This window comes from Malaclemys terrapin, chromosome 1 (assembly GCF_027887155.1).
Source record: "Malaclemys terrapin pileata isolate rMalTer1 chromosome 1, rMalTer1.hap1, whole genome shotgun sequence".
In the NCBI taxonomy this organism is placed as follows: domain Eukaryota; kingdom Metazoa; phylum Chordata; order Testudines; family Emydidae; genus Malaclemys; species Malaclemys terrapin.
Window position 1 is genome coordinate 46,099,693 of NC_071505.1, and position 27,143 is coordinate 46,126,835.

Below are 27,143 nucleotides of genomic sequence, written 5' to 3' on the forward strand. Positions count from 1 at the left end.
TGCCTATACAATTTATAAAAAATTATAAAATGAGTAATAAGTTAATTTATCTTTCTGAAAGTACTACAAATAAATATTATGCTGCCTCTCTGTACTATAGTAGTAAAATGTATTTTATTTTGAAATTTTCAAGCTAAAAGTATCTTATTTTGAAAACAATTCTAAAAGAGCTCCAACTAATTATTTTTTGTTAGTTTTAGCTGGGAATCTGACTATGTATTTTCTTATATGATCAGATTTCAGTATCATATAGGAGGGTGTTTGTGCACATACATGCACTGTAAATAGAGTAATCTATTCAAAAAGGAAAAATGGTGTGAATTCTCATTTTCAAAGGGTAAAGTGTGTGTGTGTGTGTCAGACACACACACACACACACACACAAATATATTAACATTTATATTTTTCAATCCCTTTTCTTATTTTCTTTTGCAGTCTTTTGATCAAGGAAGAGTACACAAAGTCTTCCATACTATATGCAGCAGACTTCATGCATTTAACAAACTCTCCTCTAAAGCTGCTAAGTAATAATATGTGGAATGTCTAACAAGATAACTCCTAAGATTTCTAAAGCTCTGTTTTGTAGATTGCCGTTTTCATTGGATGACTTGAAAGCTTTTATCAGTAATTTTGATGTAACTAGCTACTTATTCTACATTGGCTCGTCTCAAAATAAAATAGAAATCACAGTACTGCTGAGTAAAATGAACATATATATTAAGGCAAAGTTCTACAACAAATATGTATATTACAGGGCTTCTGCAAACCTTTATGTTGAGCTGTCCTCTTGTTAATTCTTTATTTTTAAAGTATAACTGAAGCACTTTGAACCAATTTTTCTATCTTATTTGGCTATGATACTCTTTCAGGTTTAAATATTATTATAAGGTTAAGATTTTGAAGAAAAATCAACTTTGCAGATGAAAATAAAAAGCACCTACTTATATGAAAATATATCTGGAATAATTTTCGATTTAGCTACAATTAAAATAAAGCCAGAATTGTATAAGGTAGTAATGTCAGAAATTTTGGAGTGTGGAAGTTGTTTGTGATGTTCCCAGAGTTTTTATTTGTGTTAACCCATGATGATAGAATTCTATTAATTTGAGTTAACAATGAGCATAACTTCTTACCACTGTGTGTGATTTTAATTGTCTTTTGATGTAGGGGAAAAAATAACATTACAAGACTCATGCTAAACCTTAACAGACCCTATAGTGTTGATGAATCTGTTTAGGTTTTCTTTTATATATTTTAATAGCTCGGAAATAATGCACAGCCTTAATTTATTCATGTGTCTTCCCTCTAACATCTGTCGCTTTAACTCGCAGGCTGGTCTCCCTCCCTAACCCCTTTGTTAACGAGTGGTGGTCCTGTCCCCCTGGGTGGCAGGCCCACCCTTCTTCACCAAACTGCTGCCCAGGGAAATGTCACTTTATTGTCAATGCTGCTTAATGAAGAAGGATTGGACATTAATTATTTCTGTGAAGATGGTTATTCTGCCTTGTATTCTGCTGCTATGAATGGACATACAGGTAAGGGATTCACAGTTTTGTTAAACTGTATAAATAAAGTAATAGAAGCATTAATAATTTGAAAATAAAGCCCACTTTGTGCCTGATCCAGAACTGGTTTGAAGTCAAAGAAAAGACTTCTGTTAACTTCCATGGGCTTCTGATCAGATGTTTTATCAGTAAGAATGTCCATAGATGATCAATTTGAGCAAAATATCAGTTGGCATACACGTACATTTGAAGTCTGTTGTCAGTGATTTTCTGTGGAAGGGATAATGGATTTCATTATTAGTATGAAATTAGAGATGAGAGGATTTTAAAAAAAGTGATTTTATCTAGGCAAATTAAAACTAAGTAGTGTCATTTATTCAAATGAATTTGAACATGCATTATACATAGGTAGTGCTTATGCTTGAAATGTATGTTGGTAGGAAAGTAAAATGCTCCATCTAAAATAACTGAAACAAAATAGCCCTAATTTCCTCTACATAACAAATAACTGATGTGAGCGTATGTAAATTCATGATGTATTTGTTAAATTCTGTTTCTATTAAATTTAAAAAAAAGACTTCTAGAAAAGTTCAAGTGCCTGGAGCCTTTCAGCAGTATGCTGTCTTGTACCATTTTCTGATCTGATCCAACCAAGTGTCAAGTATATTAGAAATGAACAAAATATTTCATTGATACAAAGCAGGAACAATATTTTTTTAAATAGCTGATACAAGTGTACCACACATGCCTTTTTATGAGCACTTTCTCTCTAAAAATTGGAAGATGCAAACTAAATCTGAATCAGTACTAATATAAAATTCTGCTTGGGATAGACTCTACAAACCCCACATTTTTCCTCTCTGAGACATCAAAGTTGAAATCCCTGTCTCCATTCAAGTCAATGGAAGTTTTGCAATTGACTTCAGTAAAGCTAGGATTTTACCCAGGAGACGTGATGGACTATAGTGGGTTTGATTTATAGTCACTGTTTTTAATATTGTGGGTTTAGATCTATTAAGTGGAGATTGTATGGGGAATTTCTAATTATGTGACTGGTCTTAAATTGTTATAGAAAAACTGTTCTAATTTTGTTATGTTCACAGGCCAAACTTTCAAACTAGAAACATAAAATTAGCTCCTAAATCCATAATTAGACACCTAAACAAATGGCCTGATTTTCAGAAGTGCTGACTACTCAGCAGCTCCTATAGATCTCAGTGAGAGTTTATGGGAACTCGCTTTACCCTTGAAATACCCAATAAGAAAGTTCTACAGAATTAATGGAAACAGCATCCCTTAAATATTTAATTACTGTAATATGTCTTATAATTGTAGCTGAATATATACTGTAATTTTTAGGTATTAGATTGTTGCTTTCTAAAACAAATAATATATTGCAGTAGTTTTGATTCTACATCAGTATCTGAAAAATATTTAATAATTGTATGAGTTATAGGGTTACCATCTTTTAATTTTTAAAAAGGAGGACACTCCATGGGGACCTGGACCCGCCCCTTCCCCGCCCTCAGCCCCACCCCAACTCTGCCCCTCCCCTGGATGCTCCGGCCCCTGCTCCTCCCCCTCCCCTGCTTCCCGCGAATCAAATGTTCGCGGGAAGCCTGAAACAGGGAGGTAGCAGGTAAGCTGGGGCGGGGTGCAGCGTGGCCCAGTCTGGCCCCCCTGGCTGAGCGGCTCCGTCTGGCAGCCTGCTGGCCCAGGCCAAGCAGCTCTGGGCCCGGCATCTCCCACCCGGCTTGGCTCGGGCCCTGGGGCACTGGTGCCCGGCCCGGCCCCGCGCTCCTGGCTCCCGGCCCGGCCCTGCGCCCCTGGCCCGGCACCACACCGGCCCCGGGCCCACACTCCCGGCTCCTGCCCAGCCCCGGCCCGGCCCCGCACTGCCGGCCCCAGCCCCACAGGCCCCGGCCGAGCACCGCCGAGCCCTCCCTCCCTATTTTCCCGGACATGTCCGGCTTTTTGGGATTTCCCCCCGGACGGGGATTTGAGCCCCAAAAAGCCGGACATGTCCGGGAAAATCCGGATGTATGGTAACCCTAATGAGTTAGGTTTTCACCGTTTCCTTAGCTATCAACTGGCTTGTATAAAATAGGTCTCTCATTTGTTTCTGGTGTCATCTTAAAGTACAGTATATGCTAGTTGAGACCTCTCTGGAAAAATCAGATTTGTAAAATTGTTGGCAGAAAGGTTGTAATTCTTAACTTAAATTCAGACAAACTTATTTAATTGGATAAATGCAACTTCAAAATTAATCCATTATATATTTTCTAATAGGCTTAGGAAAGTGTCATGATGAAGCACCTACAGTAGACAGTCCTGGCTTAATTGACCATAAGAACAGAGATGATATTGGTCTGAATCTGGGGATGGGAAAATAGTTAAATGACTCTTAGTTTGAGGGACTGTGGATTGAATTGAGTAGTTTTCAGTAGCAGGTGGCTAGCAGACAACTTAGACAGGCATAGTTTTTTCCCCTTCTGTGGAAGGACCTCACCCATGAGCTTATATCCTCTACACCATTTGTTTGTTTGGGAGCATGAGTGTGTTCTGGATTGCAGTTGGAATGGTTAAAGGGGTTTTGGAGACTTCTAGAACCAGTCTCTCCCCTGAAGCAGCTCCTTTGTTTCTCTTGGGCAGTAGCTGGCTGGAAAAGAACCATAGCTGTCATGTGTCTGCCCCCCCCATCCCCTCCCCCGATGCATATGATAGGTTAAGGGCAGAGGTAGACTGCAGCTGCTCTTCACCAATTCAGTTGAAATATGGTCCTTTAGGATTCATAGCCAACTGATGAAAGGTAGAGCAGTCCTTAAACTGCTAAACTATGCTAGGGCTGGTGCAAATCGACCCACAGGAGCAGGGAGCTGTAACCAGCACCCTGACAGTGCTCCCTGCCATGTTCCTGTGCTGAGAATGTGGCCTGGGCTCCTTGTTGCAAGAGAGATGAGAACACTCAGGATATTCTTTCCAAGTCTATTCACACTAGGTACAAAATTCCTGTTCTTAGGCAGTTCCGCTTTCAGAGCTCCGGCTGCAACCATTTTCAGGACATTTAGCCCACAGCAGCTTTTTTTCTGCTTTCCATGCAAAGTGTGTGTGTGTGTGTGTGTGTGTGTGTGTGTGTGTGTGTGTGTGAGATAATGCTTGGCCCCAAAGTATAAGGTAAACACTCCTTTTGTGTTTGAATGGATGCTGAGAAATAGTTTTTCCCATTTGGCCGCAGTAACCAGTCTGTGGGAAATTGAGCAAATAGTTTGCCAATCCATCTTTGTTTGACCTGCTAACAAAACGCGAACCACTTCAACTTACTACACTTTGAAAAGGATCTTCTGCTTTTGGACACAAAATGTGTCGCACGTGATTGAGCTAATCCATCCAAGTGTCTACATTATATTGATAATCCTAGCCATTCACTGGAGGTGACAGAGGGAGGGAGAATGAAATGATAAATCCAGCTGGAAAAACCCAGGAGAGGTGAAGAGTACAGTACTCCTTAGAATAAACTATAGAAAATTATGTGCATTAACTGTACTCTGTGTTCAGCTATAACAGTGGGGGATGCCCCTTAAATAGTTGAGATTTGTAGGCATACCTGTTTTGTCCATTCTTTTATCACTTTTACCATAACAGTTATCAAAGACTTGGAGAAGGAGCCAGAAAGCATGCTGGCCAAATACTAAGAATTGGTGTAAAGGAACCTCTTTTCATTTTATTCCAAAGAGATTTATGGGGTTGGCAAGAAAGAATTCATATTTTAAATTAAATAGATGTTTGGATTAAGATGGAAATAGATGAAGGAAAGACAGGAAATAAGCTATAATAGTATTGACATTTGTCAGAGCAGTACTTCTACTGAGAAACAGTTGAACAGTATATCTGTGTTTTTTACTGGATTTCAGTTATAAATACAAATGTTGGGCAAAGTAGCTGAATGAGGACTTCTCGATGATTTGCAAAAGTCTTTCAGATGAATATTCTAGTATAGGGCTAGCTTATCATGGCTGTGATGTCCAAAAATAGATTCCTAACGTTAGGCTTCTAACTCCTTACTCAGGCTCATAAAAGTTTGACCTGAGTTTCAAAAGTGCTAAGTACCCAATAGCTTTCAGTGACTTCAGTGTGAGGTTCTGGGTTCTCAGTATCTTTAAATAAGTGACTTTATTTTCAGGTAAGTAAATTTAGGCTCCTGTTTTTGAAAATCTTGTTCCCTGATGTTTGGTGATTTACACAATCAGTCCATAATACTCACCTAAACATTTTAGAGAGAGTTAACCAGAGAAAAATATTCATTCAGAAATTAATAAAAACGAGTTTCACTTGACAAAGCTTGGGTTTTGGGTTTGAGCCACATTATTGTTGCTCAAAAGTTGGGGCAGGAGCATAAATCCGTCATTTTCTTTTGGGCTCATCCCTAGAAAAGAGACAATTGCAGTAGAACCTCACAGTTATGAACACCTTGGGAATGGAGGTTGTTCGTAACTCTGAAATGTTCGTAACTCTGAACAAAATATTATGGTTCTTTCAAAACTTTACAACAGAACATTGACTTACTACAGCTTTGAAGCTTTACTTTGAAACTTTACTATGCAGAAGAAAAATGCTGCTTTCCCTTTATTATTTTAATAGTTTACCTTTAACACAGTACTGTACTGTTTGCTTTTTTAAAATATTCTTTTTGTCTCTTCTGCTGCCTGATTGTGTACTTCCGGTTCCAAATGAGGTGTGTGGTTGACTGGTCAGTTCATAACTCTGGTGCTTGTAACTCTGAGTTTCTCCTGTAACTATGGAAATTTTTCTTGTAAGAAATACACTCTGAGCAGGTTATGTGCTATCTTAAGTTTATATGCATGTAGATGGCATTTTAATCTTTTGTGGAAGAAAAAGCAGAAAATTATATCCTTAATATATACTTTAAATATCTTGAATGAATTTGGCTGTGGAATGGGTGAATCAATTTAATTTTCCTACTGTTTCATTTAACGTGTTATTTTGGAAAAAGTTCACTATAGAAAGTGTTGTTAAAGTTTGCAAGTGTAGTTCAGTTGTAAAGTCATCCGTAGTAATAAGATGTAATTTCAGAGCATTGACACACCTGTGGAAGTTTTTAAAAAACCATGTACATGCTCTAGTTTTAACATAACCCATTTTTCTTGTTGCATCTGTGACGGGTTGGATCACAGAAAACCCCTTGGGCACTGCCAACTGATGTGCTGAGACTACTTCTAGCCCGCTTCCCCTGGCAGCTTGGGACGTCAGTGCCATGCCTTGTTTGAGCCAGACACACTAGCCTGCTGCAGACCCAGACCCAGGTCTGAACCAGGTCCCCCAGAAGCTGCAGGCTTAACTGAAAACAGCTTAAGAAGTGTTCCTGTCTCTAACACTCAGATGCCCAGCTCCTAGTGGGGTCCAAACCCTAAATAAATCTGTTTTATCTGTATAAAGCTTATGCAGGGTAAACTCATAAATTGCTCGCCCTCTAGAACACTGATAGATATGCACAGTTGTTTGTCCCCTTTCCCCAAGGTATTAATACATACTCTGGGTTAATTAATAAGTAAAAAGTGATTTTATTAAATACAAAAAGTAGGATTTAAGTGGTTCCAAGTAATAACAGACAGAACAAAGTGAATTACATAAGAACATAAGAAAGGCCGTAGCGGGTCAGACCAAAGGTCCATCTAGCCCAGTATCCTGTCTACTGACAGTGGCCAATGCCAGGTGCCCCAGAGGGAGTGAACCTAACAGGCAATGATCAAGTGATCTCTCTCCTGCCATCCATCTCCACCCTCTGACAGACAGAGGCTAGGGACACCATTCCTTACCCGTCCTGGCTAATAGCCATGAATGGACTTAACCACCATGAATTTACCCAGTTCTCTTTTAAACTCTGTTATAGTCCTAGCCTTCACAACCTCCTCAGGTAAGGAGTTCCACAAGTTGACTGTGCGCTGCGTGAAGAAGAACTTCCTTTTATTTGTTTTAAACCTGCTGCCTATTAATTTCATTTGATTACCCCCAGTTCTTGTATTATGGGAATAAGTAAATAACTTTTCCTTATCCACTTTCTCCACATCACTCATGATTTTATATACCTCTATCATATCCCCCCTTAGTCTCCTCTTTTCCAAGCTGAAGAGTCCTAGCTTCTTTAATCTCTCCTCATATGGGACCCGTTCTAAACTCTTAATCATTTTAGTTGCCCTTTTCTGAACCTTTTCTAGTGCTAGTATATCTTTTTTGAGATGAGGAGACCACATCTGTACGCAGTGTTCGAGATGAGGGAATACCATCGATTTATATACGGGCAATAATATATTCTCAGTCTTATTCTCTATCCCCTTTTTAATGATTCCTAACATCCTGTTTGCTTTTTTGACCGCCTCTGCACACTGCGTGGACATTTTCAGAGAACTATCCACGATGACTCCAAGATCTCTTTCCTGACTTGTTGTAGCTAAATTAGCCCCCATCATATTGTATGTATAGTTGGGGTTATTTTTTTGCAACGTGCATTACTTTACATTTATCCACATTAAATTTCATTTGCCATTTTGTTGCCCAATCACTTAATTTTTTGAGATCTTTTTGAAGTTCTTCACAGTCTGCTTTGGTCTTAACTATCTTTAGCAGTTTAGTATCCTCTGCAAACTTTGCCACCTCACTGTTTACCCCTTTCTCCAGATCATTTATGAATAAGTTGAATAGGATCGGTCTGAGGACTGACCCTTGGGGAACACCACTAGTTACCCCTCTCCATTCTGAGAATTTACCATTAATTCCTACCTTTTTGTTTCCTGTCTTTTAACCAGTTCTCAATCCATGAAAGGACCTTCCCTTTTATCCCATGGCAGCTTAATTTACATAAGAGCCTTTGGTGGGAGACCTTGTCAAAGGCTTTCTGGAAATCTAAGTATACTATGTCCACTGGATCCCCCTTGTCCACATGTTTGTTGACCCCTTCAAAGAATTCTAATAGATTAGTAAGACATGATTTCCCTGTACAGAAACCATGTTGACTATTGCTCAACAGTTTGTTTTTCTATGTGTCGGACAATTTTATTCTTAACTATTGTTTCGACTAATTTGCCTGGTACAGTCGTTAGACTTACCGGTCTATAATTGCTGGGATCACCTCTAGTGCCCTTTTTAAATATTGGCGTTACATTAGCTAACTTCCAGTCATTGGGTACAGAAGCCGATTTAAAGGACAGGTTACAAACCTTAGTTAACAGTTCCGCAACTTCACATTTGAGTTCTTTCAGAACTCTTGGGTGAATGCCATCTGGTCCCGGTGACTTGTTAATGTTAAGTTTATCAATTAATTCCAAAACCACCTCTCTTGACACTTCAATCCATGACAGTTCTTCAGATTTGTCACCTACAGAAGCCAGCTCAGATTTGGGAATCTCCCTAACATCCTCAGCCGTGAAGACTGAAGCAAAGAATCCATTTAGTTTCTCCGCAATGACTTTATCGTCTTTAAGCGCTCCTTTTGTATCTCGATCATCAAGGGGCCCCACTGGTTGTTTAGCAGGCTTCCTACTTCTGATGTTCTTAAACATTTTGTATTACCTTTGGAGTTTTTGGCTAGCCGTTCTTCAAACTCCTCTTTGGCTTTTCTTATTACATTCTTGCACTTAATTTGACAGTGTTTATGTTTCTTTCTATTTGCCTCACTAGGATTTGACTTCCACTTTTTAAAGGAAGTCTTTTTATCTCTCACTGCTTCTTTTACATGGTTGTTAAGCCACGGTGGCTCTTTTTTAGTTCTTTTACTGTGTTCCTTAATTTGGGGTATACATTGAAGTTGGGCCTCTATTATGGTGTCTTTTAAAAAGTGCCCATGCAGCTTGCAGGGATTTCATTTTAGTCACTGTACCTTTTAACTTCTGTTTAACTAACCCCCTCATTTTTGCATAGTTCCCCCTTTTGAAATTAAATGCCACAGTGTTGGGCTGTTGAGCTGTTCTTCCCACCACAGGGATTACAGTAACCCTGGGGGTGTGAGTGATTACCAAGCAAAATAAAATAAAACACGCAAGCCTATGCCTAATACAGTAAGAAGCTTAATACAGGAAAAAATCTCACCCTCAGAGATGTTCCAGTAAGCCTCTTTTACAGACTAGCCTCCTTCTAGTCAGGGTCCAGCAATCACTCACACCCCAGTAAAAAGAAGAACAGGAGTACTTGTGGCACCTTAGAGACTAACAAATTTATTAGAGCATAAGCTTTCGTGGACTACAGCCCACTTCTTCGGATGCATATAGAATGGAACATATAATGAGGAGATATATATACACACATACAGAGAGCATAAACAGGTGGGAGTTGTCTTACCAACTCTGAGAGGCCAATTAATTAAGAGAAAAAAAACTTTTGAAGTGATAATCAAGCTAGCCGAGTACAGACAGTGTGATAAGAAGTGTGAGAGTACTTACAAGGGGAGATAGAGTCAACGTTTGTAATGGCTCAGCCATTCCCAGTCCTTATTCAAACCGGAGTTGATTGTGTCTAGTTTGCATATCAATTCTAGCTCTGCAGTCTCTCTTTGGAGTCTGTTTTTGAAGTTTTTCTGTTGTAATATAGCCACCCGCAGGTCTGTCACTGAATGACCAGACAGGTTAAAGTGTTCTCCCACTGGTTTTTGAGTATTTTGATTCCTGATGTCAGATTTGTGTCCATTAATTCTTTTGCGTAGAGACTGTCCGGTTTGGCCAATGTACATGGCAGAGGGGCATTGCTGGCACATGATGGCATATATCACATTGGTAGATGTGCAGGTGAACGAGCCCCTGATGGTATGGCTGATGTGATTAGGTCCTATGATGATGTCACTTGAATAGATATGTGGACAAAGTTGGCATCGGGGTTTGTTACAAGGATAGGTTCCTGGGTTAGTGGTTTTGTTCAGTGATGTGTGGTTGCTGGTGAGTATTTGCTTTAGGTTGGGGGGTTGTCTGTAAGCGAGGACAGGTCTGTCTCCCAAGATCTGTGAGAGTAAAGGATCATCTTTCAGGATAGGTTGTAGATCTCTGATGATGCGCTGGAGAGGTTTTAGTTGGGGGCTGAAGGTGACAGCTAGTGGTGTTCTGTTATTTTCTTTGTTGGGCCTGTCTTGTAGGAGGTGACTTCTGGGTACTCGTCTGGCTCTGTCAATCTGTTTTTTCACTTCAGCAGGTGGGTATTGTAGTTTTAAGAATGCTTGATAGAGATCTTGTAGGTGCTTGTCTCTATCCGAGGGATTGGAGCAAATGCGGTTATATCTTAGAGCTTGGCTGTAGACAGTGGATCGTGTGGTGTGTCCTGGATGGAAGCTGGAGGCATGTAGGTAAGTGTAGCGGTCAGTAGGTTTCCGGTATAGGGTGGTATTGATGTGACCATCGCTTATTAGCACAGTAGTGTCCAGGAAATGGACCGGTTGTGTGGATTGATCTAGGCTGAGGTTGATGGTGGGATGGAAATTATTGAAATCATGGTGAAATTCCTCAAGGGCTTCTTTTCCATGGGTCCAGATGATGAAGATGTCATCAATGTAGCGCAAGTAGAGTAGGGGCGTTAGGGGACGAGAGCTAAGGAAGCGTTGTTCTAAGTCAGCCATAAAAATGTTGGCATATTGTGGGGCCATGCGGGTACCCATAGCAGTGCTGCTGACTTGAAGGTATATATTGTCCCCAAATGTGAAATAGTTGTGGGTGAGGACAAAATCACAAAGTTCAGCCACCAGGTTAGCTGTGACATTATCAGGGATACTGTTCCTGATAGCTTGTAGTCCATCTTTGTGTGGAATATTGGTGTAGAGGGCTTCTACGTCCATAGTGGCCAGGATGGTGTTTTCTGGAAGATCACCGATGGATTGTAGTTTCCTCAGGAAGTCAGTGGTGTCTCGAAGATAGCTGGGAGTGCTGGTAGCGTAGGGTCTTAGGACAGAGTCTACATAACCAGACAAGCCTGATGTTAGGGTGCCAATGCCTGAGATGATGGGGCGTCCAGGATATCCAGGTTTATGGGTCTTGGGTAGCAAATAGAATACCCCTGGTCGGGGTTCTAGGCATGTGTCTGTACGGATTTGTTCCTGTGCTTTGTCAGGGAGTTTTTTTAGCAGATGGTGTAGTTTCTTTAGGTAATCCTCAGTGGGATCAGAGGATAATGGCCTGTAGAGTGTGGTGTTAGAGAGCTGTCTAGCAGCCTCCTGGTCATATTCCAATTTATTCATGATGACGACAGCACCTCCTTTGTCAGCCTTTTTGATTATGATGTCAGGGTTACTGTAATTTGTTCCAGCGTCTTTCAGGTAGCCTCTCCACTCCCAAAGGATATCTCTTGAACTAGCTGAAGACCAAATGAAGGGGTCTCCCAGGGGTTTAAATGGATTTTCTCTTGTGGGTGGACACCCCTCCCTCCCCCTATGTAGAATCCCAGCTACAAGATGGAGTTTTGAAGTCACATGGACAAGTCACATGTGCATGCACGACTCAGAACTTACAGGTAACAGCCATTGTTCACGTGCTACCTTGAACGTCCTCAGGTAGACTTCTTATGTGAATTGGAGCCTTCCAATGTCCATTAAGTGTTTCTTGATTGGGCACTTAACTTGCAAATTCCTTTCTAAAGAAGCTGCCCAAATGCCTTACTAAGGCTACTTAAAATCCATCAAGTACACAGCCAATATTCATAACTTCGAATACAAAAATGATACATGCATACAAATAGGATAAATACATTCAGTAGATCATAACCTTTGCAGGGATATATTACATGGCATATGTAGCATAAAACATATTCCAGTTATGTCATATTTACATTCATAAGCATATGTCCATAAAGTATTATGGGGTGCAACGTCACACGTATCAATCTGCATTTGTGTTTACTTAATAGATTGTGTGAGATTGCTGCTGACTGCAGAAGCACAAGTTGATGCTGCTGATAAAAATGGTTTTACACCCTTGTGTTCAGCGGTTGCTCAGGGACATTTCAGGTAAGTGACATAAGATTTTTTTTCATGAAACTGTAGTACTCTTTAAGCATTATATTTTTAGCCATAGTTGTGCTTTTATCACATATTGAAAGCAAAATACCCAATCCCATAGTAATGCAACATTATGGTTGAGAATGTAAACAGATCTGTGTGTTTCCCATTGCAGCTTTAATTTGACTACCCACTGTGCACATGTACTATTTGTAATTGCACCATGACAATTACAGTTTCCATAGGAACCATGACTTTGAATTTCCTGGCTTTCTTATACACACATTCTCGGCTATAATGTTGTATTAATGTAGGCTTTTTCATTCATTTTTTTAATTTGATTTTTCTAAAACAAAAAGGAGAGAGAGCCAAAAAGGAGAGATGAGTCTACACTCAGATAAATAACTGCATTTATTTTAATTTGTAACGTGAAATTCAAATGCATAAAATGTATTTGAAGTTCAAAAAAAGTTCTCTTTACACAATGACAGTTATTTAAAATCAAATAGAGTTTAACAAATAAAAAAAGTCTTGAATAGTCTGACTAAAAATTCCTTCCCTTTTCAGGTGCTCGGCTTGCACTACTGAGTGCTGTCATAATTTATTTATTTGTATGGCAGTAGTGCCTAAGAGCCTTAGTCATGGAACTGTATCCCACCATGCAATACAGAACAAAAAGACACTCTCTGCCTCTCCATCGTAGTCTTTCACACCCAACAAACTTTTATTTCTAGAGCAAAAATGCCTTTGAAACCTCCCTTCCTGACATAACTGAAAGAAGCAAAAAGAGCACAGTGTTCTTTTACTTTCCATTGCAAGACATTTAGAAGTGGAAATTCTGCCTTTGACTGAGTGTCTCTTCTGACATAACTGTATTGTGTGTACTGCAGATCTTGCCTATTTTTATGCAGCGCTTCTTCTTTAAAATGAGAGTGCAAGGAGCATTGAAGATTCTTGCTATATCTAGAGGGTTTTCAGATTCACAAACTCAGGAAGTACCAGGAAATGGATACTCATGGTGGATGGCCTGTAGGGATTCATTAAATTTTCATTTGTTTCTTAGTTTCTTGTTTTTTGTTTTGTTTTTTTAAGGGGAAGATGGAATTTATCCAGACAGGTGTGTACTGAATCTCTAACCTTGTGGTCACATTGCTGCTATCCTTGTTTCCCCAAAATCTCCCCCCCACACACACACTTTCTCCATCTGCCACACCCACTTATTGTATGTTGTCATAATGTAAAATCATCTTGGCAGGAACTGCCATTAGAGTCCCAGTCCTGAGAACTACTCTACAGATAATAGTGTATCTGGCCAAATGTTACACTATTTCATGTTAAATTTGTAAATTTACAGTAACTAGAGTAGGAGATGCCAGAAAACCCCACCACTTTGCATCCTCTCACTAAAATACATGTAACTTAGATATTTTCTTTTACATATTAAGTTATTTATTTTTGCTACTTACCCTGTCAACACATGGGTAGTTATGGCTCTGTTATACTTGTGGCACAGCAGAGCTTATGCTCTCTCTATCCCTGAGGGCTATTTATAAAGCTTGACATCCCTAAATATTTGCTTCTTTGCTTGTCCATCTTTTTAATGTCTTGAACATGGACTGCTTTATCATGACATAGTGAAAGAGAGTGTAATAATAACAAAGCTGGAAATATATAAATAGTGCTGAGAGATAGAGTAACTTCAATAATGCTTTAGGCTGCTTGATCTGTTGATCATTTTAAACTTCCTGCTTTGAAGAATTCTGCCATGGGCAATGCAGTAGTATGCTCTGTCCTTCCTTTCTCTCCGCATCATATGGTCAGTGCTTCTGCTATGCTAGGAATCTGAAGTTAATGACAGTGATGGACTATTAGTATTGGCTAGTGCCAAGAATAGCATAGACAAATTTGATGCAAGTTTCCCAGTATGTATGTCAATTAACTTTTTTCCTGAACTGTGACAACCTTGCTGTACCAGCCATAGATGTAGTCTCCTGAGCAAAAATTGACAGTTCTTCTGAATTGTTTGGTGGCTTTGTGGTTTGAACAAATGTCCACTAACAGCTGAGACCACCAAACTCATTTTACTAGGGGCCCAAACCAGATTTTGACCCTGGATTTCCAGAGGTGAAAGGTTAGTTCATAAACTCTTGCACCACCTAGCCTCCCAGAGACTAGTCTAACATGACATGAGGGGAGCTGGAGCTGTCACTGGGAGACAGACCCAGAACTCGACAGGCCACTCTGAAGTCTTGTAAGACAGCAAGATTTATTGAGTTTAAGAAGACCTGTTAGCATGGTAATATCATGTGAATTAATATTTAAGCTTTTTTTTTTTTATTGTAGACTCACAATATTGTGGTTTCACTAGACTCATTATCCATATTGTTTCTATAATATTTGAAATGTCTACCTATACTGTAAACCTTTTACAGATAAAAACAAGAAAAACAATATTCATAAATTCTTACTTGTTTTTAAGACCATAAGGGACAATTCTGATCAGCTCTGTCATCACACAAACCACAGAAGCTCAATTAGTACAGTAACTCCTCACTTAACATTGTAGTTATGTTCCTGAAAAATGCTACTTTAAGTGAAACGATGTTAAGCGAATCCAATTTCCCCATAAGAATTAATGTAAATGGGGTGGGTGGGGGGGAAGTCGGTCTCTATCTATCTATCTATACACACACACACACACACACACACACACACACACACACACACACACACACGGTATAAGCTTTAAACAATTTTATACTGTACACTGCAATGATGATTGTGAAGCTTGGTTGAGGTGGTGAAGTCAGCGGTGGGATATTTCGCACGGATGCTAAATGATGAATTAGCACTCAGCTGAGCCCTCAAGGGTTAACAAGTTGTTAATGTAGCCTCACACTCTACAAGGCAGCATGAATGGAGGGAGGGGAGACAGCATGGCAGAAAAAGACAGAGACCCACTGTGTGTGTGTGTGTGTGTGTGTGTGTGTGTGAGAGAGAGAGAGACTCGCATTGCCCCTTTAAGTATGCTGACTCCACTCTAAGTACATTGCCTTTTTAAGTAGATCAGCAAGTTGAGACAGCAGCTGCTGCCAGCAAGCGCCCTCTGTCCTGAGCCCTGTCATGTCACCCCCGCTCTGTGGAGATACGGTACAGGAGCAGGGGGAGAGGACACTCTGGCATTAGCACTCCTCTTCCCCCTTCCATGTGCATAGCAAGCAGGAGGCTCCCAGGAGCAGCTCCAAGGCAGAGGGCAGGAGCAGCACATGGCAGTGTGGGAAGGGAGAGCTGAACTGCCCGGCAATTGATAGCCTGCAGGGTGGCTGCCGCACAGGGAACTTAGAGGAATGGGGAGCTGATATGGGGGCTGCTGGTCCACCCTGGTTCCCCACCAGCTAGCTCCAACGGGCTGCTCTTTCTGCAAGCAGTGAACAAAGCAAGTGGCTGCCAAACAATGTTATAAGGGAGCATTGCACAACTTTAAATGAGCAAGTTCTCTAACTGATCAGCAATGTAACAACAAAACAATGTTAACCAGGACAACTTTTAGTGAGGAGTTACTGTAATTCCTGCATCAGACTCATGACTTCTAATTGAGCTAGAGCATATCTAGTTAGGACATCAAGTCTTGATTTAAATCCATCAAATGATATAAAATGCACCAGATGCCGTATAAGTTGTTCCAATGGTTAATTACCTACACTGTTAAAAATATTTGCCTTATTTCTAGTCTGAATTTGTCTAGCTTCAGCTTCCAGTATTTGGATCTCATTATGCCTTTTCCTGCTGGATTAAAGAGCCCTCTATTATCAGAAATATTCTCCCCATTTAGCTACTTATAGGTCATGATTAAGTCAGCTATTAATCTTTTCTAGGGTAAACTGGATGCTCACCTCACTAGCTGGGCTACAGTTTTGATGGGACTTTGAGCAGTAGAGACACCTTCTAGTGTGTGGGGGTGGTAGATGGAGGTGGGTGGGCATCTCAGCTGGGAGCAGCTGAAGCAGTGTTCCATCTGCTCAATCTCCTTTTCTTTCACTCCCCCCATCCCATTTTGTTTTCAGCATGTGGGGGCTGTTTTTTTCCTGCTTCTTTCTTCTTTCTACTTCTGAAAAGTAATTCTTCCGCTCTACTACATGCTGATTAGGCCTCCACTGGAGTATTGTGTCCAGGTCTGGGCGCCACATTTCAGGATAGATGTGGACAAACTGGAGAAAGTCCAGAGAAGAGCAACAAAAATAATTAAAGGTCTAGAAAACATGACTTGTGAGGAAGATTGAAAAAATTGGGTTTGTTTAGTCTGAAAAAGAGAAGACTGAGAGGAGACATAACAGTTTTCAATTACATAAAAGGTTGTTACAAGGAGGAAGAAAAATTATCCTCTTTAACCTCTGAGGATAGGACAAGAAGCAATGGGCTTAAATTGCAGCAAGGGAGGTTTAGGTTGGACATTAGGAAAAACTTCCTAACAGTCAGGGTGGTTAAGCACTGGTATAAATAGCCCAGGGAGGTTGTGGAATCTCTAGATAATGCTTAGTCCTGCCATGAGTGGAAGAGACTGGACTAGATGACCTCTCAAGTCTAATGATTCTATGATTCCTCATGCTCAGGGCATTTGGATCTGGGCTCTGGTATCTTTTCCACCCATTGCTGGGGCCAGGTGATTGGCTCCTGTTTGAGGTTGGAGTGTGAAGGGGATTGATACAGTTTGCTGTCTAGGTGGAGTAGCCATTCTGGATTTCCTATTTAAGGCTCACCCTTGCCACTCTTAATTTAGTTGCTGGATCTCTGGTGATGCTGTGGGCTAAGCTGATCACCAGTTTTGGGGTCTGCAAGTGTTTTATAACATACGGCAAAATTTGCAGACTGCAGTGCTTTGACAGCATTTTGCTGGACATCTGCTGAGAGATCTTGGGAAAGTCATTTCACCTTTCTGTGCCTCAGTTGCCAATTCTGTAAAATGGAGATAGTGTTACTGACCTCCTTTGTAAAGTGCTTTGAGACCTACTGATGAAAAATGCTGTATATGAGCTAGGTATTATTTATTGTCTCTCTAGAAGGCAGGTTAAGAACATAAGAATAGCCATACTGGGTCAGAACTGTGGTCCATCTAGCCTAGTATCCTGTTTTTTGACAGCGGCCAATGTCAGATGCTTCAGATGGAATGAAAAGAACAGGGCAATTATCAAATGATCCATTCCCTGTCATCCAGCATTTGGCAGTCAGAGGGTTAGGGACACCCAGAGCATGGGGTTGCATCCCTGACCATCTTGGCTAGTAGCCATTGATGGACCTATCCTCCATGAACTTATCTAATTATTTTTTGAACTTGGTTATACTTTTGGCCTTTACAACATACCCTGGCAGTGAGTTTCACAGGTTGACTATGCAATGTGTGAAAAAATACTTCCCTATGTTTGTTTTAAACCTGCTGCCTATTAATTTATTGCATGACCCCTGGTTCTTGTGTTATGTGAAGGGGTAGTAACACTTATTTATTCACTTTCTCCGTACCATTCATGATTTTATAGACCTCTATTATATCCCTCCCTACTTGTCTGTTTTCCAAGCTGAAGAGTCCCAGTCTTTTAAATCTCTCCTCATATGGGAGCTGTTCCATATCCTAATCATTTTTGTTGTCCTTCTATGTACTTTTTCGAATTCTAATATATCATTTTTGATGGGGCAGCTAGAACTGCATACAGTATTCAAGGTGTGGGTGTAGCATTGATTTTTATAGTGGCATTATGGTATTTACTGTCCTTATTATCTATCCCTTTCCTAATGGTTCTTGACATTCTGTTAGCTTTTTTGACTGCCGCTGCACTTTGAGCAGATGTTTTCAGAGAACTATCCACAATGACTCCAAGATCTTGTTCTTGAGTGGTGACAGCTAAGTTAGACACCATCATTTTGTATGTGTAGTTGAAATTGTTTTCCAATGTGCATTACTTTGCATTTATAAACATTGAATTTCATCTGCCATTTTGTTATCCAATCACCCAGTTTTGTGAGATTCCTTTGTAACTCTTTGCAGTCCGCTTTGGACTTAATTATCTTGAGTCATTTTTTATTGTCTACAAACTTTTCCACCTTACTGTTTACCTCTTTTTCCAGATCATTTATGAATATGTTGAACAGCACTGGTCCCAATACAGACCTTGTGGGACCCCGCTATTTAAATCTCTCTATTCTGAAAACTGACCATTTATTCCTACTCTTTGTTTTCTGTCTTTTAACCATGATCCATGAGAGGACCTTCCCTCTTATCCCATGACTGCTTACTTTGCTTAAGAGCCTTTGGTGAGGGACCTTGTCAAAGATTTTCTGAATGTGCAAGTACACTATATCCATTGTATCATGCTTGTCCACATGTTTGTTTGACCCCCTCAAAGAATTGTAATAGATTGTTGAGGCATGATTTCCCTTTACAAAAGCTGTTTTGACTTTCCGAGCAGATCGTGTTCATCTCTGTGTCTGATAATTCTGTTCTTTTCTATAGTTTCAACCAATTTGCCTGGTACTGAAGTTGGGCTTCTTGGCCTATAATTGCCGGCATTGCCTCTAGAACCTTTTTTAAAAATCAGTGTTACATTAGCTATCCACCAGTCATCTGGTACAGAGGCTGATTTAAGCAATAGGTTACATATCAGGTAGTAGTTCTGCAATTTCATATCTGAATTCCTTCAGAACTCTTGGGTGAATATCTTCTGGTCCTGGTGACTTATTACTGTTTAATTTATCGATTTGTTCTAAAACCACTTCTAACGTCACCTGAAACTTGGACAGTTACTCAGAATTGTCACCTGAAAAGAATGACTCCAATGTGGAATCTCTCTCGCATCCTGTGCAATGAAAACCAATGCAAAAAATTCTTTTAGCTTCCCCGCTGTAGAAGGGATGTGGACAAATTGTAGAGAGTCCATCCAAGGACAATGAAAATGATTAGGGGACTGGGGCACATGACTTATGAGGAGAGGCTGAGGGAACTGGGCTTATTTAGTCTGCATAAGAGAAGAGTCTGTGTGCAGGGGGATTTGATAGCAGCCTTCAACTACCTGAAGGGGGGTTCCAAAGAGGATGGAGCTAGGCTATTCTCAGTGGTGGCAGATGACAGAACAAGGAGCAATGGTCTCAAGTTGCAGTGGGGGAGGTCTAGGTTGGATAGTAGGAAAAACCTGTTTCACTAGGAGGAGGATGAAGCACTGGAATGGGTTACCTAGGGAGGTGGTGGATTCTTGGAAGTTTTAAGGCCCTGCTTGACAAAGCCCTGGCTGGGATGATTTAGTTGGTGTTGGCCCTGCTTTGAGCAGGGGGTTGGACTAGATGACCTCCTGAGGTCTCTTCCTACCCTGATCTTTTATGATTCTATGATTCTCTGCAATTGCCTTGTCTTCCTTGAGTGCTCCTTTAGCATTTCAATCGTTGGGTGGTCGCAACGATTATTTGGCAGGGTTCCTGATTCTGATATACTTTTAAAAAAATTGTGCTGTTAGTTTTTGTGTCTTTTGCTAGTTTCTCTTCAAATTCTTTTTTGGCCTGCCTAATTATACTTCAAGTGGTTGCAGATGTATATTCCACTCAGGTGTGTGAGCGCCTAGCACAAAGAAGCTGGAGAACTTTGCCTAGCAGTATCCGTTGTGATGGCACAAACACCCTTTGGCCCTTGTAGCCTCTCTAATGGCTATTTAAGGGCTCCACCTCCCCGACTCCCCCTCCCCCCCAGCTCCTTCTCGGTGCCTTCGACTTGAGTCAGAGCATTCTGTGTGGTATTTACCTCATGCTTTTTGTTGTTAACTTGGAGAGATTTCTCTCAATATTTTGGTATGGTAGTAATTATAGCAGAGGTCGGCAACCTTTCGGAAGTGGTGTGCCGAGTCTTCGTTTATTCACTCTAATTTAAGGTTTCGCGTGCCAGTAATACATTTTAACATTTTTAGAAGGTCTCTTTCTATAAGTCTATAATATATAACTAAACTATTGTTGTATGCAAAGTATATAAGGTTTTTAAAATGTTTAAGAAGCTTCATTTAAAATTAAATTAAAATGCAGAGCCCCCCGGATGGGTGACCAGGACCCGGGCAATGTGAGTGCCACTGAAAATCAGCTTGCTGTGCCGTCTTTGGCACGTGTGCCATAGGTTTCCTACCCCTGAATTATAGTTAATAGAACCCTTAGTGTTAGATGAGTTAGTTTGTTTTTTGCCTGGTGTAATGCCTTCCCTGGGTTTTAAGCACTGTCCCTCATGTGGAATAGCCATTCCCAGTAGCAGTCCCCATACTGATTGTTTATTGCGTCTTTGAGAAGGATATATTAAGAAGTGCTCCATTTGCAAATCCTTCAGAAAGAGTATTCAAGTGGCTACACCTGAAGACACTTACACCTGAAGCAGTACCTGCTGGAGCAACCCATGAGACCCACGTCAGTGCTGGGATCAGATTGTCCAGCCGCTCAGATACCTTTGGTGCCACCACGAGACTCGGACTCTTTTCTTAGGAGAATAGATCATTCTCCTTCCTCTTCTCCCCCAAGAAAGAGGACTCCTAAAACTGACCTCATTTACTCTAAGACATGAGAGATTCTTCATCCCCTTCAAAAAGTAGTGCTGGTAGGAACTGGAGTTCCTCAAGTACTCAGGTTAGAGCAGGGCTCTCTACCCACTCTCCAGTTCAAAGACAAATCATTCAGGCAGGATACCATTGACTTTGGTATCTTCTGTGGGGTGTCCATTTAATCCGGTACCAACAATATTGGTCTCTGCACTGAACATATCAACACCACTGGCTTTTGAAGCAGCACCAGATTTACTTTTCCTCTCTTTGCCAGACTGCCCTGTGATATAGGAGCCCTCGGCTGTAGTGGTGTCTTCTGAGATCTCTGGACCATCTGGGTTGATTGCCTCACAATACAGGTAGTTGCAGGCACTGCTTAAAAATCAGATTGTGGAGACAAGACCGGCACCAAAGGCCATTTTGTTGGTGCTGGTTCCATCTTTGGCCCTGGAGACAATGTCTGTTTCTACAGGTCGGGTACAGGCCAGAGCTACAAATGCAGTACCGGCCTCTACTTCGATACCAATGTCTATTCCAGTACTGAGTGTTAGGGCTGTCTCTGTAAAAAGCAACAGAGGGTCCTGTGGCACCTTTAAGACTAACAGAAGTATTGGAGCATAAGCTTTGGTGGGTGAATGCCCACTTCGTCAGACGCAAGACTGTCTCTGTGACACTGCTGATAGTGAAGGCTCCAACTGCTGTCTTTTTTGATGTGGCCAGTGTACTGGGCTTCCAATAAATTAAGATGTGGTATGGCTTTCTGATGCTAGCAGACCAGGTGCCAGCTCATGCCAAGGCCCTTAGGCCCCAGCTGAACACTGATGAATACATAACTGGAAACCAGTCAGGCTCACCTGTGTATTATGACAGGTTTCAGAGTAGCAGCCGTGTTAGTCTGTATCCGCAAAAAGAAGAACAAGAAATTTGTTAGTCTCGAAGGTGCCACAAGTACTCCTGTTCTTCTTTTTACCTGTGTATTAGTATTGTTAAAATAGGTATTTTATTTATAAAAATGTGTTTAGTGTTTATATATTATGAAATGCTTGTAAGATGCTGCGTGTATTAATCTCACTTAACTTCTGTACCCCATGTTATATAGTTACACTGAGGACAGGTTTACACTACAAACTTGCAGCGGAGCAACTGCACCAATACAACTGCACTGCTATAGCGCTTCTGATAAAAAGTCTCTAAACTAGGGGTTCTCAAACTGGAGGTCGGGACCCTCAGGGGGTTGCAAGGTTATTACATGGGGGGGTCGCGAGCTGTCCGCCTCCACCCCAAACCCCGCTTTGCCTCCAGCATTTATAATGGTATTAAATATATAAAAAAAGTGTTTTTAATTTATAAGGGGTTCGCACTCAGAGGCTTGTTATGTGAAAGGGGTCACCAGTAAAAAAATTTGAGCCACTGCTCTAAACCGATGAGAGAGAGCTCCCCATCAGCTTAATAATTCCACCTCCATGAGAGGCATTAGCTGTGGCTGTGGGAGAAGTTCTCCCACCAACATCACTCTTAGGTTGGTATAACTGCATCACTCAGGAGTGTGGATTATTCATATCCCTGATTGACGTAGTTATACTGAAGTAATTCTGTAGTGTAGACCAGGGCTAAGTTTTTACGTTGTAAACCTCTGTAACTGTGTAACTCACCAAACAGAAAAGAAGCTTTAATTAATGTAAAGGCTGGCTTCCTACAGAAGATGCTAGGGCCTGCACACAAGAAGGCCCATTGAAACCAATGAGCCATTGTGAAACATCAAAGGACAAAGACTTTGTTGATTGCTCCCCTACACCCATGAAGAGGAAATGTGCACAAGGATCCATCTCATTGGCTTGAACTCTGGGGGAAGGGAATAAAAATCTCTGATCAGAAGAAACTGGATCTCTCTATACTGCTTGAACTCCGAGGGGCAAAGATTTCTAAGCATAAACAAGGGATTTCTAACTGTTTGGCCTGGGTCAGCCTTTAAAGGACTTAGAATTTAATATATTATAGCAGCTTCTATTACCTTTTGGAACCTAAGGTTGTAACTCATTTGTGTGTGTATTTTACCTGCTTTGATCTTGTAAATAACTCTCATTTCTTTTTCTTCTTTAATAAATATTTAGTTAATTTATTATAGGATTGACTACAAGTATTGTCTTTGATCTAGGATCTAAGGTGCAGTTGACCTGGAGTAAGTGACTGGTTCTTTGGGACTGGGAGTAACCTGAATATTGTGGTTTTTGGTGTAAGGAAAAACATCTATCACAAGACAAGCTTACCTGGGTGGCAAGATAGATTGGAGTACCCAAGAGGGCTGTCTGTGACTTCATATTAAGGCTGTTATAGTGCCTGAGGATTCACACTTGATACTTGTTTGATGAAATCTAAGCATAGAACTCACAACCACTTTGGGGTTTGTGCCCTGCATCTTCACATTCTGCCCTGAGGTTGGTACTCATGTTCCTGAGCCACTCCAGACAGCTTAACAGGCTCCTCCAGATGTGGCTTCTCTGTTCTTATCAGATTATTTGGAGAGTTTCTCCTGTTGAAGTCATCTTCCACTTCCTATTCTTCATCTAGACACCAAGCCCAAAAGTGCTTTAGATCTTTAGGAGATCACCATTGGCACTGGAATTGGTACCATTCTCATACCAGAGATAGGGATTTGTGGCCCGGTTCCTACAGGCAGTCAATCCCTTTCCTCAGTGGCATTCATGGAATTCTTGGGAGGTCCCTTGATCTTCAGGGTCTTGATCCTTGGGTTCACTCCAAGGTACAGTCACCAAACTTTCCTGCTGTCTTGCCTCCTGACCCAAGTAATCTAGAGACCATATGGAGGTTCTCTCTCTGAGCCGGTTCAGTCTGAGCCTTTATTGCAGGAGCAAGTAGAATCATAGAAGATCCCATTAGCCTTGATTTTTTTTCCTCTTCATCTTCTTCATCGGACAATTCCACTATATCAGATTCCTCGTCTCCTGTGCCTGTGGATTTTAAATAATGTCAAAATCTCTATGGCGAATGGGCAGGCAGAGTATGTTTGGGAGAATACCCATTAACCAGTAGATGTACTCCAATCTTCAGCTCCAGGGAGGGCAGCTCTCCCTATAAATGAAGGATTTTTGGAACCTGCAAAGACTTTGTGGCATACCCCAGCTTCCTTACTACCCATAGGGAAGCCCACTGATTTAAGTTGGAAGTGAAAGACATAGTATCTTAAAATTGGATTTCATGGGAAGAAAAATTTATTCAACCTTATCTTTACTAATGTCCATTGCCAATCAGCAGGTTCTATTGTCAAAATATGATTTTGTGAATTGTGAATATGACAGAATTTTCGGATAAGCTGCCAGAATCCTCCAGGAGAGATTCAAGCTTTCATTGCAGAGGGCCGGTTAGTGGCTAGTATGTCATTACAATCAGCACTGGATGTAGCAGACACCTCCTCTAGGATTATGACCTCTCCTGTAACAATGAGAAGAGCTTTGCAGTTACAGAATTCTGGCATAGTCCCTGAGGTCCAACAAAGTATAGAGGACTTACCGTTTGATGGTTGATTTTTATTTTCACAGAAAACTGAGACTTTTTTTTTTTTTTTTAAAGACTCTTGAACTACTTTACATTCACCAGAAGTTTATACCCCAGTGATAAGGATGTGTCACCGTGGGGGTCAACAACCACAGCAGCAACAATACTGACTCTATTCCCAGCATTATTTTCGGCAGGTGGCTTATCCAGCTAGACCACAGGACTTGTCCAGGAAGAGACATTAATCTCAAAGGAAAAGGCCTACTTCCAACCATCCAACTAAAACACAGGATTGGGGACTTCAACAGCAGAGTCAAGGGAAGGGGTAGGGACGGTTTTGTGGCCTGCAGCATGCAGGGGGTCAGACCAGATGATCATAATGGTCCCTTCTGACCTTAAAGTCTATGAGTCTATGCCTGGGGTCCCGTACTGTACTGATCTCTGCATTGGCCTTATTGGATGCCCCCAGCATCCAGATCCACAGTGCCACTATGTCGTACAAATAGATCAACATGGAGGGAGCCTTCTCCTGCTGGTATTGAGACCAGTGACAGTCCGTACCATTTAGCCTGTGGACTCTCAAGTTTGGGACTTGCCTCAGTCTGCTCTAACTGGGAGGCAATCTCTCAATTTGCAAACAAACTGCCGGAAAGTTAGAGAGCAGTTTTGGTCCCTTGTTGCTAAAGGCTGCCTGATCTCTTGATGCAGGCCTTCTTTTACACAGTGAATTCTACAGCCAAGGCTATGTCGATGGCAGCGACTATGCACCTTTCCCCCTGGTTGCAGTCTTTGGGGATTCCTGTGGAGGTGCAACAGACAATTGAGGATCTTCCCTTCGAGGACTGTGCTTTGTTCTCTTCCAAAACAGACAAGGCTTTTCACATACTAACGGACTCAAGAGCAGTTTTAAAGGCCTTCGGTCTCTACATGCTGGCTATGAAGAGAACAAAATATCATCCTCAATACCAGCAGCATTACCTGTTCCATCAGGCTGACCGGTGTAAGAGGAAGAGAAGGTCTCAGAGGAGGAGACCTATGTCTTGTACTTCCTTGGTCTCTTCATCTAGACATCCACAGGTCTTAAAACAGTCAGTTTGACTTTTATGTCAAGGACAGCATGCTATCTATCCAGGAACTCCCTAGCTCTTCCCCCCCACCCCATTTCTGGGACATGCTGTCCTATTTCCTACTTGTGTGGCAGTCCATCACTTCAGACAAGTGGGTGCTAAGCTTGGTGGAGTTGGGATATACCCTGCATTTTCTTTCTATCCCTCCATCCTGTCCCCCACTACAGAGTTCAGAGACCCCTCTCATGAGGTGCCCTCTCTTCATTGGGGCAGTGATATTTATTCCTGATAATTTCTAATATCCAAAGCCGGGGGGAGCAGGTCAGGGTCTCAGCCATTGTACACCTTGGGAATCCCAACAAATACATCAAGATGAAGTTCTGCATATTGTCCTTGGCTACAGCTATCTCTTCCCTAGATCCAGGAGATTGGTGTGCCACCTTCAGTTTACAGGATGCCTACTTCCATGTGGTGATCCATCCTTGCCACAGGAAGTTTCTGAGGTTCATCGTAGGACACAGTCATTGTCAATTTGCTATTCTGCCCTTTGGTCTGTCATCAGCATCAAGAGTATTCACCCAAGTGCATGGCAGTGGTTACAGGCTACTTCCTCCAGAGAGATCTCCACATTTATCCTTACCTGAATGATTGGTTGGTTCAGGCTCTCTCCAGACAATAGCTACAAATTGCTGTTCATTGAACTCTGGCTGTTCAACATCCTGGTCCTGAAATTAAATACAGTTGATGTTATTGCCTCTATAAAAGGTCTTTCCAGATTTCAGACTATACGGGACCTCTGTACGTCCCTCAAGGATCACTGGTGGACCACTGTGAGGAATTGCTTAAGACTCATAGGCCACATGGCTGCATGTGCTTATGTGACCCCTCAGGCCAGACTGTACCTCAGAGCATTACAGGCATGGCTCAAGTCAGTCTATTGCCCTCATATCCGCCTCCTGGACAAGTTAGTGTGCATCTCAGATGAGTATTCTCATCTCTGAGCTAGTATATGAGTCAAGACCATGTCTGTCGGGAAGTTCCCTATACTCCACCTCTCCCTTTTATGAATTTGGTGAGGGATTCTTCATTATGGTGTGGGGCGTGCATCTGGACGATCGTTCGGCTCAAGGGTTTTGATACTCTTAGTACCTTTCTGAGACCTGAGGAAGAGCTCTGTGTGACTCAAAAGCTTGTCTCTCTCACCAACTGAAGTTGGCCCAATAAAAGATATTACCTTACTCACCCTATCTCTCTAGGTTTCTTAGTGGTCATCACCACCACCAGCAGAGTGGGAGACCTGAATGCACTGTTTGAATAATAAGAATATAGCAGTAGGGATATACTACTGACCAGGATGGTGATAGTGACTGTGAAATGCTCAAGGAGATTAGAGAGGCTATAAAAATAAAAAACTCAATAATAATGGGGGATTTCAACTATCCCCATATTGATGGGGTACATTCCACCTCAGGACAGGTTGCAGAGATAAAGTTTCTTGACACCATAAATAACTGCTTCTTGGAGC

The 27,143-nt window shown here is 41.4% G+C and overlaps 1 protein-coding gene across 1 annotated transcript in view; it reads left to right on the forward strand.

Annotated features, from left to right (window-relative positions):
- The window catches only part of CTTNBP2 (cortactin binding protein 2), a 193,730-nt gene that overhangs the window by 81,581 nt on the left and 85,006 nt on the right, over positions 1-27,143 (forward strand). Inside the window, 2 exon segments of the mRNA XM_054023582.1 lie at positions 1,332-1,535; positions 12,396-12,495. Coding sequence (XP_053879557.1) covers positions 1,332-1,535; positions 12,396-12,495 — 304 coding nt within the window.